The following is a 16,516-nucleotide window of genomic DNA, read 5'->3' as shown; positions in this document are numbered from 1 at the left end:
TTCCTCCTTAACTTTAGGGTGAGTCATAATATTTAGTAATCTTCTTATGTTGTCCCCGTAGTATCTTCCCTTTATAAACCCGGTCTGATCGGGGTGGATAACTTGTGTGATAATTTTATTGACGCGTCTTGCTAGGATGGCTGTTAATATACGTAGGTCGGTGCATAAAAGTGAGATGGGTCTGTATGATTGGCATTGGGTGGGGTCCTTGCCCTCTTTATGTATTACTACTATTGTTGCGTCCCTCCATGAGGGGGCCGTGGTTCCAGATTGCAATGTATGGTGGTATGCTTTTAGCAATAAGGGACATACTGTCTCTTTAAATGTTTTATAGAATTCATTACTAAACCCATCCGGTCCAGGACTTTTATTGTTTTTTAGTGTAGAGATCACTTCTTGTATTTCCCATTCTTCAATTGGTTCATCTAGTTCTTTTGCCATAGGTTCAGATAGCTCTTTTAGTTTGATGTCTTTCAGAAATGCTGTCAATTCATTATCATCTGTGCAGGTGTCCGTATTTTTGTAAAGAGATTTATAAAATTCTGCAAAAGACCTTGAGATTTCATCAGGTTTTGTGAGAGTCGAGTTATGAGTTTTTAATTTCTGTACTATATTCGATGATTGTTGTTTTTTTAGTCTTAGTGCTAATAATCTACTTGCTCTGTTTCCATTTTCATAATATTTTTGGTTGGTAAACCTTAAATTGCCCTCAATCTTTTCAGTGATTAGGCTATTTAGATCCCTGCGTGCTTGTTTGAGAGCATTAAGTAGATTGGAGGTTGGTGTTCTTTTATGCTGTTGTTCAAGCAGCCTTATTTTATCCTCTAATTCTCCTTGTTTTGCTTCTCTATTCTTTTTTTTCGCGCTCGCGTATGAGATAATGCGACCTCTAATGTATGCCTTAGCACAGTCCCATAGGATGAGAGGTGATATTTCAGGTGAGTCGTTAGTTTCTAGGTAATACTTTAGTTCAGTTGTTACAAATGTGATAAATTCCTCATCATTTAGAAGTGATGTATTTAATCTCCATTGTTTGGTTTTTGGCCTGTGACCTATGTTCCATGATAATGCAAGAGGTGCATGATCAGATAGAGTAATTGGTAAGATCTTTATGTCTTCTATCCTGTGTAGTTCTGCTTTGGGTGTAAAGAAATAATCAATTCTCGAATAAGATGAATGTCTGTGCGAGTAGAAAGTAAAATCTCTTCCTTTAGGGAATCTGCTTCTCCAGACGTCCACTAGGCCTGATTCTATCGACAAGTGTTTAAGCATTCTGCTCATTCTAGAAGTGGGAGTTTTGGAGGTAGGTTGTCTATCCATTAGCTGGGACATAACACAGTTGAAGTCTCCTCCCAACAGTAGGATACCGGAGCTGTGTTGTATTGCTGTGTTAATGACTGTGCTAATGAAGCCAGGCTCATCCTCATTTGGAGCATATATGTTCATGAGGGATACATGTATCCCATCTATAGATCCATTCACTAAAATGAATCTTCCCTCAATGTCCTTGTGGACCGTTGTTGGTGTAAAGTTAACCTGCCTATGTATCAATATAGCCACTCCTCTCTTTCTACCTGACTGATGTGATGAGTAGAACACGCTGTCTGCCCAGGATTTCTTTAGTTTCTCATGTTCCATATCCGACAGGTGGGTCTCCTGTAGGAATGCTATCTGACAGTTGGCTCTTTTTAGCTGATTAAGGATTTTCTTTCGTTTTATAGGATTGTGGAGGCCTTTAACGTTATAGCTTATAACCTTAAGTGATCCCATGGTTCAGAGTAAGAATTAGGGAGGATCTTAATTTTACCTGTAGGCATGGTGATGGCAAGGATAGGCACATGAATAGGAGAAGATTGTGAACTGCATGTAGTACAGTGTCTATGTGTGTGATTGTGTGAGTGTGGGTGTGTGGATATATGAGGGGTGGGTATGGGTAGGAGGTGTGGGGGAGTTGGGGAGTACATATAAGGGAAAAAACCAAAATAATGCAAGAGAAAACAAAATACATAAACATACACGTTGCTCTTATTCTTCCGGTATGATCCCTGTGGAACAGTGGGATCTGAACATAGAAATAAAAATGAAAAATCCGGACACTCAACCGACATGAGTGTCTGGACAGACTGTTGGGACATGGTCCCAGGCTGCGAGTCTGAACAGGCAGCTGTGCGAACAACCTTTAAGAGGGTTCGCCTTTGCTTGGTTATAGTACCAAACAGAATAGCTAGGAGTAGTTTGTTAACATTTCAGGCTCCCGTCGAACCTTGAGGTAAAACAAAAGGAGGGTGAAAACCCCCTAACCTTAATTTCGACATTGTCGAATATATTTTACATTGTATATGTGCATATAAAGAAATAAGAGTAATAATAATGATGTCTAGAGGCAGAAATAAATAAAAGGATCGGAGAGAAGCATTAACGCAGTGGAAATTAAGAAACAAATAAAAACAGTCTCCTGGTCAGGTAATTTTAACTTCCCTGCCCCTTATGAATAAACAGATAGATTATTTCCCCCTTGGGGTAAGTTTTAAATTGAACTAACATATGTCCAGTCTCCTTCAACACTTGCATATAAACTGCTGTGAAGAACTACAATAACAACAAAGGGGTGGCATTGACGATGGTAATATATTTAAGCAGATATCGTCCCGTCAAAGTTGGTCTTGTAATGCCACTGAGACCCACTGGTCTGTGGCTGGGGGAGACCTACCCTGGACCTGTTGCCGGCATGACGTTCTTCTTAACGTAGTCCATCGCTTTGTCTGCATCTGTGAATTCCTTTTCTTCTCCGTTGTGTGTGATGCGGAGTCGGGCTGGAAACAGTATACCATACCGAATGCCCTGACGGTTGCGCAGCAGCTTCCTGACCTCCGTGAACGCAGCCCTGGCCCTGGCGACATTGGCAGCATAATCCGGAAAGATGGCGATGGTCTGCCCGTTGACCCGGAGAGGGGCTCGAGTGCGTGCACAGCTCAGCACCTCGACGCAGTCCTGGTAGTAATGGAGTTTAGCAATGATGGCGCGTGGTTTCCCATCCGGTCCCCTCGGAGCCAGGGTTCTGTGTGAACGATCCACAAGCACATCTCTATCCAATTGTAGTGCTTCCTTCAGTAGTTTCGAGACCGATGCAGTAGAGCATGATCCATTCGTCTCGGCCACCCCTAGTATTCTGATGTTGCATCTCCTCATTCTTCCCTCCATGTCGTCGCATCTCTCTCTGAGCCCGGTTACCTCTGCTTTCAAGCCCGTCACCGTAGTCCGCAGGTCCACCACCTCGTCCGACCACGTTGACAGGCCGCCCTCCACCTCCGTGATTGTAGCCTTTATTTGGTCAATCTCAGACTTAACCGCCGCCGTATTGTTAACGATTTCCGATCTTACTTTTTGAAGTTCACTTTTAATATAGTTGAAATCTTCGGCTAGTGCATTTTTAATCTCTGTCTTTATCACCTCGGCAATGTCGGATTTCAGCGAGAGAAGGATCTCTGTTTTCAGCGCTACAGCGTCCATCACTGGGCTGTCTGTCCGGGGCGGAACCGTCTGAGCCGGGGTAGCTGTGGGACTCGGCGTCGCGGTGGCTTTTGGCCTAGTAGTGGACGGAGTGTACTTATATTTGCGCAGATTTGCAGCCATTGACCCCTAAATACACAGACTTTTGATTTTAGGAATATGTTAGAGACAGGTTTCCCAGTATTTCGTAATGTAGAAAGCTTATTAAATTAAATAAAACAAAAGTCCGACGGGAGCTCAAGCGAAACACGTTCTACTCCATTGCCCGCCCACCGGAAGTCTCCAGACATTAACTGTTTTGATGTGTTTCTAATGTGCAGCCCTCTCTCTGTCTCTGTCTAACCCTGTCTCTGTCTCTGTCTAACCCTGTCTCTGTCTCTGTCTGTGCCTGTTTGTGTTTTATGTCGTGCTGGTTGCCTTCTGGCTTCTTGTGTTGATTTTTCTGTTTGGTGAGCCGAAGACAATTTTCCACCTTGGTGGACAATAAAGTTATATTCAATTCAATTAAAAAAGAAGTCAAAACCCTGAAGTATGGCTTTAACATAATTATTAACATGGTCCCCTTCCCCCAGGTGGCTGACATGCTGCGGATCATCTCTCTGACTAAAGACCCCGTGTTCCTGGCCTCCTTCCTGCAGGACGAGGTTCTCCCAGCGTGAGTTTCTGCTCCTCTTTAAACCTGAATTACAACATTTTGAGGGTAAATGAGGCATGAGAGTTTTAGAGTTCTAGAGTTTTTGAGTTTTCTCAGATGAATGAAGGGAGGAGGATTCTTCTCAAGTCCATTGAGATGCGCTCCCCCCTAGTTCTTACAAATACCTTCAGGGACAGAGCCTTCAGCGTGGCAGCACCTACCCTCTGGAACTCTCTCCCCACAGAGATCCGCAATGCCCCCACCCTGACACCTTCAACACCCCCACCCTGGACTATTTCAAAACAGCCCTCAAAACCCATCTGTTCACCTAGGCCTTTGGCCCCCTAGTCACTGTTTCTGTTTTGTTTTGTTTGTTTTCTGTTTTTGTCTGTCTGACCATTTCCTTTAGAATTGTAAAGCATCTTTGGGTTTTATGAATAATTGTTATTATTCAATCTGGGTGTGTTTTGTTCCGGCAGGTTCCTGAAGGCCGTCCCCAGGGTCCTAGCGGAGGTGTACCACAGCCTGGGCACGCAGCTGCCCCCCGCCCTGCTGGCCGTGCTGCCCTCAGACTTCTTCAGCGACGAGTCCGTGGGGCGGGACAGCGCCTCCCCCTTCTCCCAGCCGCCCTCCACCGCCGGCAGGCTGTCCTCTGACAGCGGCCTGAACGACCTGCGCCAACGCTCCGCCAGCAAGAGGAAGTAAGGCACCTTGGACTAGAGAGAATTATTAAAAGAAGTAGGAGCCGCATACTCTAGTTCCAGATGCAAAAATGTGGTTTTAATACGACAACGGTTTAGGCCGTAGCCTTTGTCAAGTCTTAAATTCATATTTAAGTCATATTTAAGACTAGACAAAGGCTACCGTTGTCATATTAAAACCACATTTTTGCATCTGGAACTAGTGTCTGTGCGGCTTCTACTTCTTTTAATAGTATGTTGTTCTGTTGCAGCACCTCTGCGGGGTGCGTCCTCTTCCTTTCCAACTTTGGGCTGGACTAGTGAGACACGACGCTTAGCTAGGGTACTGCAGTACTTCTGTAGCTAGGGTTTATCCGCTTGTTAAAAGTCTGACGTCAAAAGTGACGTTTAGCCATTTCAAAAGTCCAGAGTCCAAACCAGAAATTCCCCCCACCAGAGTACCTGTGAACTACAGCGGTAGAATGACAGTTTAATCGTTTTTTAGACTCGGATCTATTCATACAACAAGGGACACAGCACTTTCCCGTTTTCTCCATATTGTCAGGGTATTTGAGCCTCGGAAAAGCGCTATATAAATATAATTAATTATTATTATTATTTCGGCATTTCGAAGACAGCGCCTCAGCCAACGTTGGACCCGGAAACACGTCACGACTTAACAAGCGGATAGGGTATAAACGCCTAAAACACACCGCAAGCGTCAACCTCAGCAGTGGTGCCTGTGCGTGGCGCTGGAACTGTTGCGGCGGCTTCCACACTGACTGCTGTGTGTCTTCTGTGACTGACTGCGGAGCTGCTACTGCCAGCCCTGTCTTTGTACGTTGAGTTTTGCCTGCAACGCGAGCGTCCTAATCTAGATGGCGTGCCGTATCATTCACATAATTCTCCTCTTGGTGGCCTGGGGTGGTCCAGTGGTCTAGCACCGCGGTCTACAACACAGATTGCCCATGTCAGCATGGGTTAGAATCCGGCCCATGCCCTGCTGACATGCCCTCTCTCTCTCCCTTCTTCTCCTTACTTTCCTGTCTGTCTTCACATCTGTCCAATAAAATGAAAAATATGAGTGGGGCTGAAAAAATTCTCTTTATAACTTTCTATAATTGTCCTCTTGTGTGTTTCAGGGGCGGGATGCTGACCCGCCATCGCAGCATGACAGAGGCGTCTCAGAGGCAGATAGAGATCCCCAGGAAGTCCTCCAGAGCGGTGAGCAGGAAGAACAACGGCTGTTTGTCATATCCTCTAAATGAACATGGCTTCATAGATGGAATGTAATTAAACGTTATGGAACGAGAAGCCGTGGTATATCGTGGATATCGGCACAGCTAGCGGGGTGGTTAGGCACGACACGAAGCAGAGTGCCGTTATATATACCCATACACCACCTAGCTGTGCCGATATCCACGATATACCACGGCTTATCGTTCCATACCGCTTTTATACAACGGTTACCACATTTATCTATCAATATTTCACAAAAGAAAGACAAGACAAACTGTTAATCAATGTGTTTTAACGGAACTATGTTTTATTGTAAGTCTATTCTTCCGCTGAACAGTTGTTTATCGGTTGCGAAGCAACGGTAAGAATGTAACTTTGATAACGGTAATATATACAAACGCGGAGTAATATGAAAAGATGTTTCAACATTCCATTTAGCCGTGCGTATGTCATGGATATCGGCACGGCTGGAACGCAAACTGACCAATAGAGACAATGGACCAAACTGACCAATAGAGACAATGGACTAAACTGACCAATAGAGACAATGGACTAAACTGACCAATAGAGGCAATGGACTAAACTGACCAATAGAGACAATGGACCAAACTGACCAATAGAGACAAATTAGACAATGGACCGGATCTATCCGTTGTATAACGGATGTTAGTTGCAGTAGCTCAGGTTGTTGTGGTCCTGTTTGACTAAAATGCACATTATTGACTTATTAACCACCACATCCTCACCCACGTTTTGAAAAAGCATGTTAAATTAGACTCTCTCCACATGTGAACAGGCCAAGCCTAAGCTCTGTGTTCCTGAGGAAAAGCCATCTGCTGAACCACCACCACCACCTCAGAAGCAAGCAGTGCAAGGTACAGGATGTTTTGCTTCCATCATATGCAGGGTTGGACAGTAACGCCGTTTTACCTGCCCGGACCAAGTAAAACATTCGCCGGGATTGTTTGCGCGAGCCCGACGACACTGCTAGATCTATCAAACAATGTTCTGTAAATGTTTTCTTGAGTGTAAAGTGTGATGTGTCTATCTCCTGTAGTTCTGTTTTATGTGATATTTCTATGTCCTGTAGTTTCCTGTTTTAAATTGTTTATAACATCTGAAGCTGTATTTTCCCTGTGGATGTACCTGCCCAGGGACTGCTGATGTAATTGAGCTACCCAGCTAATTCAGGGAGAAAAACCCACCTCTTCAAGCTCGCGTTCACCAGTTAACCCTCCGCCCCCTCCCCCATCCCATGTGTCCCCAGTACTACCTTAATTAGGCCCCTATACTTTCTTCTATTTACCTTTTTGTTTCTTTTTATTATTACTACTCGATCTTTTCAGTTTGTAAAGCGTCTGTGAGTGTCTAGAAAAGCGCTATATAAGTCTAATGTATTATTATTATATTATTATAATGACTGTCCATTGTCCCTTTTAAATAAACAAATAAATAAATAATCCACAGAGGTCACGAAGGTCAGGAGGAACCTGTTCAACCAGGCCGTCACCTCCCCCTCCAAGAAGAGCAAGTTGCCCAGGAGCCAGTCGGTCTCGGCCGTGGAGGGGCTAACCCTGAAACGCAAGCGCTCCCAGACAACAGAAGGTGGCGGTAAACACATGTTCATAACCTTCCCATATACCCCCTGTTACAACTAGGGCTGCACTGATGCCACTTTTCCATTGTTGATTATCGTTAGCCTCATAGCATAATTGCCTAAGTCATATTTTGACCAAATGTAGATATCTGCCTAACTCTACTCTCCTAACACTGCTGATTCACTGTGCATTATGTGCCTATGATGCCATCAGCCTATCAGAATGCTTGTTACATTCCAAAATCACTATGCTTAGTCGATGCTCAGTATCAGATCAGTGTATCTCTAATTATAACCATATTATAATGATAATAATTATAATTATAATAATAATAACTTATAGCACTGTCTAGCACTTTTCCTGCAAATGACACTGAACCCCAAAAATGCTCCCAGTGAATGAGCCAGCGCCTTGCATGGTAGCTTGCCGCCATTGGTGTGTGAATGTGTGTGTGAATGGGTGAATGAGAGGCCGTTGTAAAGCGCTTTGGAGCAGCAAAAAAGGCGCTATATAAGTGCAGTCCATTTACCATTTACCATATATAATCCATTATACTACACTACAGTATACATTTAACTCCAGAACGCAGCAAGACTGTATAACAAATGAGATGTTAAGAGATGTTGTATAAGTAAGTAAGTAAGTAAAGCTTTATTTATATAGCACCTTTCATACAAGAAATGCAGCTCAAAGTGCTTTACAACAGGAATAAGAACATAAAGTGAATAAAAAACATATATAAAAACATATACATGCATAGAATGAATATAAAAGCAGGGGGAAACAGTAAAAAAAAAAAAAAAAGCACTCTGACTTACTGATGACCTCTGACCTTTGCCTTCCAGAGCACCACTCACTGTTGACCAGGAAGGTGACAGAGACGCCCCTCCACAAGCAGGTGTCCAACCGCCTTCTGCTCAGGCAGAGGATGGGCAGGTGAGCTCACCCTAACCCTAGTTACTACAGTGAATCCTTCCACACATCTTGATTCATATATCTCAGTATCCCCAACTCACCACACACGGCTACATCATTACACTCACACACACACAACCCCCCAACCCCCCAACCCAATGATCTGTCAACAGAGAGGCATGGTGAAATGTTCTGACTGTGTTTTGATTCGTCAGGACGTCTGCTCCGACGGAAGAGTGCATTGTGGAGGAGTCACCAGTGAAACCTGTGGAAGGTGAGTGACTTATGTTGTTAGTGGACACTTCTAGCTGGACAGTATCACGCTTGTATGAGAAATAACAAGGTTTGTGTTTTTGAATGACAAAAAAAGTTCTCAAGATGTTTAATGATGTTCTGAAAGATACATTTGTGCTTTTGTGTCACTCAGACCTGAGGAGGAGTCCGAGGTTGAAGAGCTTTGCCAGGAGACATTCCAACACCTTCTACTCCAGCTCTCAGCCTCGCTCCCGAAACCTGGACAAGGCCCTCCTCTCCTCCTCACAGCTCCCTCTCAGCGACAGCAAATTAGGTGAATTAGGCATTTTAACTTGAGGGTGGTTGACATTGACATTTGTTATGATGACACCTTTTCGTATCTGTATTTATGGTTGTTGTTGTTACATTGACAGTGGAATCTTCCAGCTGAATTATGATTATGTGATAATTTGTCCCAAAGATTTGTAGTCCAGTTTCTATTGTTATCCAGACCTGGGGTGACGGGGCCTTTTCAGCCGCAGCCCCGTCCCTCTGGAACGCCCTCCCCAACCACATCAGACAGACCAACACCCTCCCAACATTTAAACAACAGGCCCTCAAAACCCACCTCTTCAAGCTGGCCTTCACCAGTTAACCCTCTCCCCCTCCCCTTCCCATGTGTCCCCAGCACTACCTTAATTAGGCCCCTGTACTTTATTTCTTTTTTTATTACTGCTCGATCTTTTCAGTTAATAAAGTGTCTTTGAGTGTCTAGAAAAGAGCTATATAAGTCTAATGTAATTATTATTATTATTATTATTATTATTATTATTATTATTATTATTATCTTCATCAGGGGATTTCTCTTCTCTGTCACTGTTGTAGGTGGGATGAACCTGGGGAGGGTTCGGTCTCCTGTACGACTTCTGTTTGGAGCCACCCAGTCCCCCGGGCGGGCCTCCCCCTGCTCAGAGCGCTACGCAACCAGGGCCAGTAGACGCAAGCTGACCTCAGAAGAAGACGTCTTTGAGGTGACTTACTTTTCCACTATCTCAGTTTGTCTCATACCAGATACTTGTATTTTCTCTTTTTTTTAATACTTCCATACCATTAATTATGTGGCTGAATTGCGGTGTGTTTGTTTTTTTTCCTTTCTTCCTCTCCAGAATCTCAATAAAACCCCCACAAAGTCCCCAGGAAAACACGGCATGTCCACTAAGGGGAGCAGGACACCCAGAACCCCACCCCAGACCCCCAGGTCCTCCAGGGCCAAGGGCTTCTCTGTCTCACAGAGCCCAGCAGCAGCAGGGCCCTCTCTGGGGCTGAGAGGAAAGAACCTGCAGGGCAGCAGTCCCAGATCCCCAATCAGGAGGAGCCTTGTCCTGCAGACGCCTGAGAAAGAGAACGCTCGGAGAAGCCCGCTGAAGAGCATTCTGAAGACCCCGGTCAAGACTCTACTAGAGTGCGTGTCTCCAGCTGGAGCTCGAGGCCTCCTCCTCCAGAGTCCTGGATGTTCTAGAACCCCCAGGAAGAGTGTCACCTGGTCACCGTCTCCAAGGAAACCAAACAGTGTAGTCCAAGACGAGTCCAATACGCCGTTCAAGGTGCCCGAATCGCCTCGCCTCTCGACATCCCGCAGCATCTCTGAAAGGCTGCTAAGAACACCCAGTAAGTTCTGTTTGAGCAGCCCGCTCAAAAACAACAGTCCCAACAGTAAGCCCTTGAATATTTTCAAGACCCCAGAGAAAGTACCTCCTCCGAAAATGCACAGAAGAAGTTCCCCCCGGATATCTCCGTCAAGAGTCCCAGAAGATTCTGCTGCGGTCGCTACGGAGACGAGACAGGAGATAAGCAGGGCGTCGTTGAGGCTTCCTAGGCAGAAGGACACACCTGTTAAGGACGGGCAAGCCGACCCTCAGAAAACGCCCTCCCCAGCTTCCACACCATCTCCTGACCAGTTCTCCCCAGCCACACCGGACACCAGAACCCCGAACAAGAGCCCAGGCTCCGCTCAACGCATGCTCACTCGCTATGGAGGAGGAGGAACCCTGGCCCAAAACTCTTCTTCTCCCACATCGTCACACAACGGTAGACTTACACCATTGAAATTGAAAGGCACCTTGATTTCGGAAAGGTTCGACACGTCACCAAAGACTCCCACTAAAACCCAGCAGGACAAAACCAGAAGTCCCAGTCCCACCACCGCCACTTCCTCTCCTAGTAAACAAATGACCAGGACCAGGTCTGGCCAGACCGTGAGAATGTTGACAAGGCAGAACCAAGGGAGATCACAGTCCAGTGAGAGTTTAACCATCTCTGCTGGCAGTGGTGGCGGCACCTATCCTAAGAATGAGACCGGCAGCAACACTGACTCAACAACAGTCCCGCTGGACACAGACTCTCAGAAAGAGAGAGAGCCGACGTCTGAGTCCTCCCAAAGTTCTGACGGAGAGAGAGAGGCAAGGTCGTCCAGCACAGACTCGTCCCAGTTTAACAGCACCGCCACCACCGAGGACGAGAGCATCGACATCGCCAACGCCGCCGTGGTCAAGACTCGGCTGTCCGGGGGCATCAAGATGAACATCAGCTTCTCCAGGAAACCCTCCGAGTCCAACGAAGTCTTCCAGTTCACGGGAGATTCTCCCAAACCCGCCCTTCCGCCCGAAACCACGCCTGGCAGAAGCTACGGCTTCCGCCGGACCCCCGACCGGCAACAGCGAGAGGCGGCGGCCCGTTTGGGGTACTCCACGGAACCGCCGCGGTTTTCCACCCCCAGGACCTCCAGAACCCCCTCCAGAACTCCCGCCACCAGTCGCAGAAAAGGTCTGATCACTCCCAACCCCCTCACTTACCAAGTGGAGCTGGAGATGCAGGAGTCGGGACTGCCCAAGCTGAAGTTCAGACGCACGGACTCCTTCTGTAACAGCGACGGCGGGGCTGCTGCTGACGGCAGTCCTAGATCAGGGTCTCGTACTCCCACCGCCGCCTGCACGAAACCTTCCCAGTTGGACAGCCCTCTCACAGCCCTCTGCTCTAAACACAGAGACCCCCCCGGCTGCGTCTCGCCGTCCCTTTGCATCCACGGCACCCCCGCCAAGAGCACCCCGGGGAAAGGTGGCGGTGGTGGTGGAAGCATCCAGACCTACATCTGCCAGTCCTACACCCCGACACGCCACCCCGCGGGGGGGACCATGTCTCCCCTGGGGATGGCTGACCTCATCCCCATGACCCCGTCTCCGCAGGGCGGGCTCCACCCCAGGTCCACCCCGGAGAGTCTCAACAGCTGGCCCCGCAAGAAGAGGGCCCAGGCGGTGGGGGTGGGGGTGGGGGGAAAGGAGCGCTGCTGTCTGAAGGGGGGGGAGCCCGTGATAGAAGAGATGCTGAAGGAGGCAGAGCTGGAGGGCGTCTACAGGCTGCAGGATACAGAGGACGCGGACGTCCTTCCCGGGGGGGGCAAAGCTGCACCGTTTGGCCTGACGTCTGGCCTGATAAGACCCCCCTCCCCCGGTAGACAAGCAGATACGTCTCCTCTGGACGAGCTGGAGGACATGGACTGGATAGACAGCTTGGTTCAGCAGGAGGTTGATGGTGGTGGCGAGCCTCGGAAAGGTGACGATATCTCCTGGACTACAGGGAAAGGAGATGTCCAGTCAGGTAGGCCTTATTGAATGGATTCTTCTTCTTCTTCTTCTTCTTAATAATAATAACTTTTATTTGTATAGCGCTTTTCCTGCAAACGTTGCAGCTCAAAGTGCTCCAATCATTATATAATCATAATTTAAGTATTTAGTCATTTAAAGGCAATATTAAAAAGATTCTTCTTGTTCTTCTTCTTCTTGTGGGTAGTGGTGGTCTTTAACTGGTCTAGTGGATAGTGAGTTGGACTTGTGATCGGAAGGTTGTGAGTTCAAATCCCGCCTGAAACCACACCACTACTAGTGTGCCCAGGGGGAATGTCCCTGTAATTCGTAATTGTAAGTCGCTTTGGATTAAAAGCGTCTGCTAAATGGCAAAATTAATTTTAAAATGAATTCTTCTCTTTTATTTGTATAGCAGTTTTCCTGCAAACGTTGCAGCTATATCATGAGAGAAGGCTGATTTCCTGAAATGGTCAAATGCCATCTTGTGTCAATGACTGATTTTGTTGTTTCTGCTTGGCAGCGGTGACCCCGCCCAGCTCTAAGGTGAGGAAGCCCGTGTCTGCCTGTGGGATCCTGGCCCTGACTCAGTCCCCCATGCTGTTCAGGGGGAAGGCAGGCTCCAGCACCAAGAGAACCCCTCACTTCAAAGGTGAGACTTTGCTCTGTGTTAACTTGGAAGTAATCAGTGGTGTAGTCTACGTGATACGCAGGACAACGCCATATACCCACTAGGAAAGGCCAAGGATTTCCATATACCCACTTAAAAATGTGTGAGGATACGTAACAGCGTTTTGTGACAGAACTTTCACACTTTCATTCATAAAATTCACCCCGTCTGTGTTACGAAGCACCTGAATTTTGGACCATTGGGACTGACTATAGCGTCATATACCATCAACGGGGGGAAATGCGACATGAAATATGTCAAAATGCAGCACTATCATACACAGATCAGCCTTATAACATGTAATGTTATATATATATATATATATATAACGTTAAACAGGCAGCGCAGATTTATTTTTATGCCGTTCCGAAATGAACAATTATGAGGCTGGGAGGGGAAAATCACAGTATACCCACTAGAAAACACTAGACTACACCACTGGAAGTAATGTTGTTGTTGTTGTTGTTGTTTTAGTTATTTATTAGAGACTGATCCGGTACTGAGCATCAGTATGCTGGATAGGGAATGTTATTTAATGATCTGATGCCATGGCTTAAAAACGTGTCCAACACGTGTGTTAACTAAAGGCTGCACAGCTAAAATGACAGGCACTATCCTTCCAATGTGTTGTTTTTGCCTGACAGTTTATTGAAAAGGAATCTGATTCGAGAGACAGATTCCAAGGTAGCGGCTGTGTCATCCGTATTTGTGCTTCTTGCACGAGATAGACACTCATACAGAGATTACGCTAACTAAGAACTTCATAGTTACTTCTATGTTGGTAGCAGAGTAGCTTGCCTGGGTAGGGGAAGGAGAGGGACCCAGGCACTCCAGGCTGAGCCGCAGTCTCTCCTTTGTGAGTCTCTGGTTGTTACTGGGGAGACCGAGTACCGTACAACAGGTTAGGACAACAGGCCCGGGGCGTGCTCCCTGCTGATTGGCCCATGTAGGGCACCTGTGTGTGGCGGTAGTGTTGGTGCTCCACGACGGGCCTCTGCTGGTCCCTTCTCCCCAGAGGAGGGCTAGGGTTTCGGGGTTCCCACAGGTCTTTCTTCAGTAGGTTCATGTTTGCCAGCCAGGCACCAGATGCCAGGTGAAGAAGGACGTTTTTGCATTCAGTATTTTGCATATTTAGTTGTTTGTTATTAGGCATTACTCAGGAAGTCTGGAATTGTGTAAACATTATTTGGGGAAAAATGATGTTAATCTAGTGGTTCATTCATCTGTTCATTTTCAATTTGTAGATGACGCTCCTTCACACACGAGGGTGGATTTTGAGGTGGAGCGCTCGCCGTTCAGCCAACCCCCCCGACGCCCCCCAGCCGAAGGAAAGACCTACATCAGGAAGAGACTACTGGACTGAACTGGACTGAGCAGCACTGGCGTGGCAGTTACAAAATGAACCAATGAGCAGCACTGGCGTGGCAGTTACAAAATGAACCAATGAGGCTCTTGTATGACTAGCTCTCTGGGACCGATGGGCTTGGTAGACAGGGACTGTTTTAACAGTGGGCCCAAATGTTTTTCAGAATTGAAGCTTTAAAAAAAAAACTGAAAGTGTTGTTCCATCGTGTTCTTTGAAAACTATTTTGGCATTTCCACTTGACGGCTTCTCTCCCAACTTTATTGGTTGGTTAATTGAGCTGTTTTGAGCTGGTGAATTGATCAGTCTGTCGGTGATATGTACGGCTCAAGTATCTGCTTCTGTATGATGATGATAGTTTTCAAGTCGAGTCGATTTCATTTCTTTTTACGGATGATAATAATTGTGCGTAAAACCATCCAGTGATCAAGTGATTTTTCCTCATAGTTTTCATGTTTATGCTACTTTTATTTGTATATTTCTTAGCTCAATTGCCTCGCTTTTCTGAAAATGAAATCCATTTAAACAATATGAAGTTTGCATGGCCTTATTAATGTTTGTTTATTTATTGGTTTGTTTTTATGTGTGTTAATTCCATAAGTATAAGGGAAGAGTTGATGGCAAACAAATGTAAATATGTTATATATTGTGAAATTAATTTGTAAATAAAAATGAATCTCTTTTAAATAACAGTAACTTTCAACTGAATCTAATCAATTCTGGTTTGTCTCATTGCAGACAATAATAGGGTGCAACAGATTTTCAGATAAGCTTAACCAGAGAAGATAAACATATGTTTCATATTGTTTATGTCAGGCCCTCTACCTCTAGGTAGCCGGCATTTCTCTCTCTAATTTACAGGAGTGGAGTCAGGTGTGCAGGAGTCAGGTGTCATTACCACATCATTGTCATAAATTACATTTACATAAATACCTGGTCCAGCCTGGTTCCTGCCACTGACTCTAGCATCCTGTCTACCTGTATGTATGTATGTCTCTCTGTCTGTCCTACCTGTCTGTCTGTCTGTCCTTCCTGCCTGCCTACCTGTCTGTCCTGCCTGCCCACCCTCTACCTGCCTGCCTGCCTGTCTGTCCTTCCTGCCCTGTCTACCTGCCTGCCTGCCCTCACTATCTGCCTGTCTGTCTGCCTGCCTGCCCTGCCCTCTACGTGCCTGCCTGCCTGCCTGTCTGTCTACCTGCCTGCCCTGCCCTCTACGTGCCTGCCTGCCTGCCTGCCTGCCTGCCTGTCTGTCTGTCTGTCTACCTGCCTGCCCTGCCCTCTACGTGCCTGCCTGCATGTCCTGCTTACCTGCCTGCTTCTATAGAAGCTCCGCCCCTATTTCCCTGGAAACAATAAACACACCCAGCCTCAGGTGTCTGCTCCTGGGGTCACTAGTCTGGCTGTCTACCTACCTGCCTTCTGTCTGTGTCTGTGTCTGCTCCTGGGTTCACTAGTCTGGCTGTCACACTTTACCTTCTATCCAGATGAGTGCATTAGTGCATTTATAATAATAATAATAATAATAATAATAATAACAATAATAATAATAATAATAATACATTAGACTTGTATAGTGCTTTTCTAGACACTCAAAGACGCTTTACAAACTGAAAAGATCGAGTAGTAATAATAAAAAGAAACAAAAGGTAAATAGAAGAAAGTATAGGGGCCTAATTGAGGTAGTGCTGGGGACACATGGGAAGGGGAGGGGGAGAGGGTTAACTGGTGAAGGCGAGCTTGAAGAGGTGGGTTTTGATGGCCTGGTTAAATGTTGGGAGGGTATGGAAAGGGTATGGAAAACTGCAGTTCAGACGTTCTTCGTCATCGGTCAAGAAAGAGAACTTGACTGAACCAAAGTAAACGAACCAGTCAAGGTTTTCCCAGGTCGTTCATGTGGCACATGACTTCATCTGTTATCCTTCACTTTATCTGTTTACATACATGATTAAAGAGCCTGATAGTCTTACCTGGGGGGCACCCGCCCTCTCTGGTCCAAAGGTCGACGCAGTAAATGTAGAGTAGTGCCCTTCGTTGT

At 46.2% G+C, this 16,516-nt stretch overlaps 2 protein-coding genes across 2 annotated transcripts in view; one reads left to right on the top strand and one right to left on the bottom strand.

Annotated features, from left to right (window-relative positions):
- Positions 1–14,536, top strand: part of ticrr (TopBP1-interacting, checkpoint, and replication regulator) — a gene marked incomplete at its 5' end in the record, with an annotated part of 28,936 nt that extends 14,400 nt beyond the window's left edge. The window contains 12 exons of the mRNA XM_080539159.1: positions 4,083–4,165; positions 4,624–4,845; positions 5,967–6,048; positions 6,860–6,938; positions 7,531–7,674; positions 8,507–8,597; positions 8,792–8,850; positions 9,004–9,144; positions 9,696–9,841; positions 9,977–12,464; positions 12,972–13,100; positions 14,363–14,536. Of these exons, the coding sequence (XP_080395285.1) occupies positions 4,083–4,165; positions 4,624–4,845; positions 5,967–6,048; positions 6,860–6,938; positions 7,531–7,674; positions 8,507–8,597; positions 8,792–8,850; positions 9,004–9,144; positions 9,696–9,841; positions 9,977–12,464; positions 12,972–13,100; positions 14,363–14,481 (3,783 nt within the window). The 3' untranslated portion in view covers positions 14,482–14,536. The remainder of the gene's footprint in view (positions 1–4,082; positions 4,166–4,623; positions 4,846–5,966; positions 6,049–6,859; positions 6,939–7,530; positions 7,675–8,506; positions 8,598–8,791; positions 8,851–9,003; positions 9,145–9,695; positions 9,842–9,976; positions 12,465–12,971; positions 13,101–14,362) is intronic.
- Positions 1–16,516, bottom strand: part of LOC308165161 (NACHT, LRR and PYD domains-containing protein 12-like) — a 436,373-nt gene that overhangs the window by 248,464 nt on the left and 171,393 nt on the right. The window lies entirely within an intron of this gene.

This window comes from Nansenia antarctica (genome assembly GCF_963989245.1).
Source record: "Nansenia antarctica genome assembly, chromosome: 9".
NCBI classification, from domain to species: Eukaryota; Metazoa; Chordata; class Actinopteri; order Argentiniformes; family Microstomatidae; genus Nansenia; species Nansenia antarctica.
The sequence above is the reverse complement of the archived record's forward strand: the minus strand, read 5'-3'. Positions and strand labels throughout refer to the sequence as shown.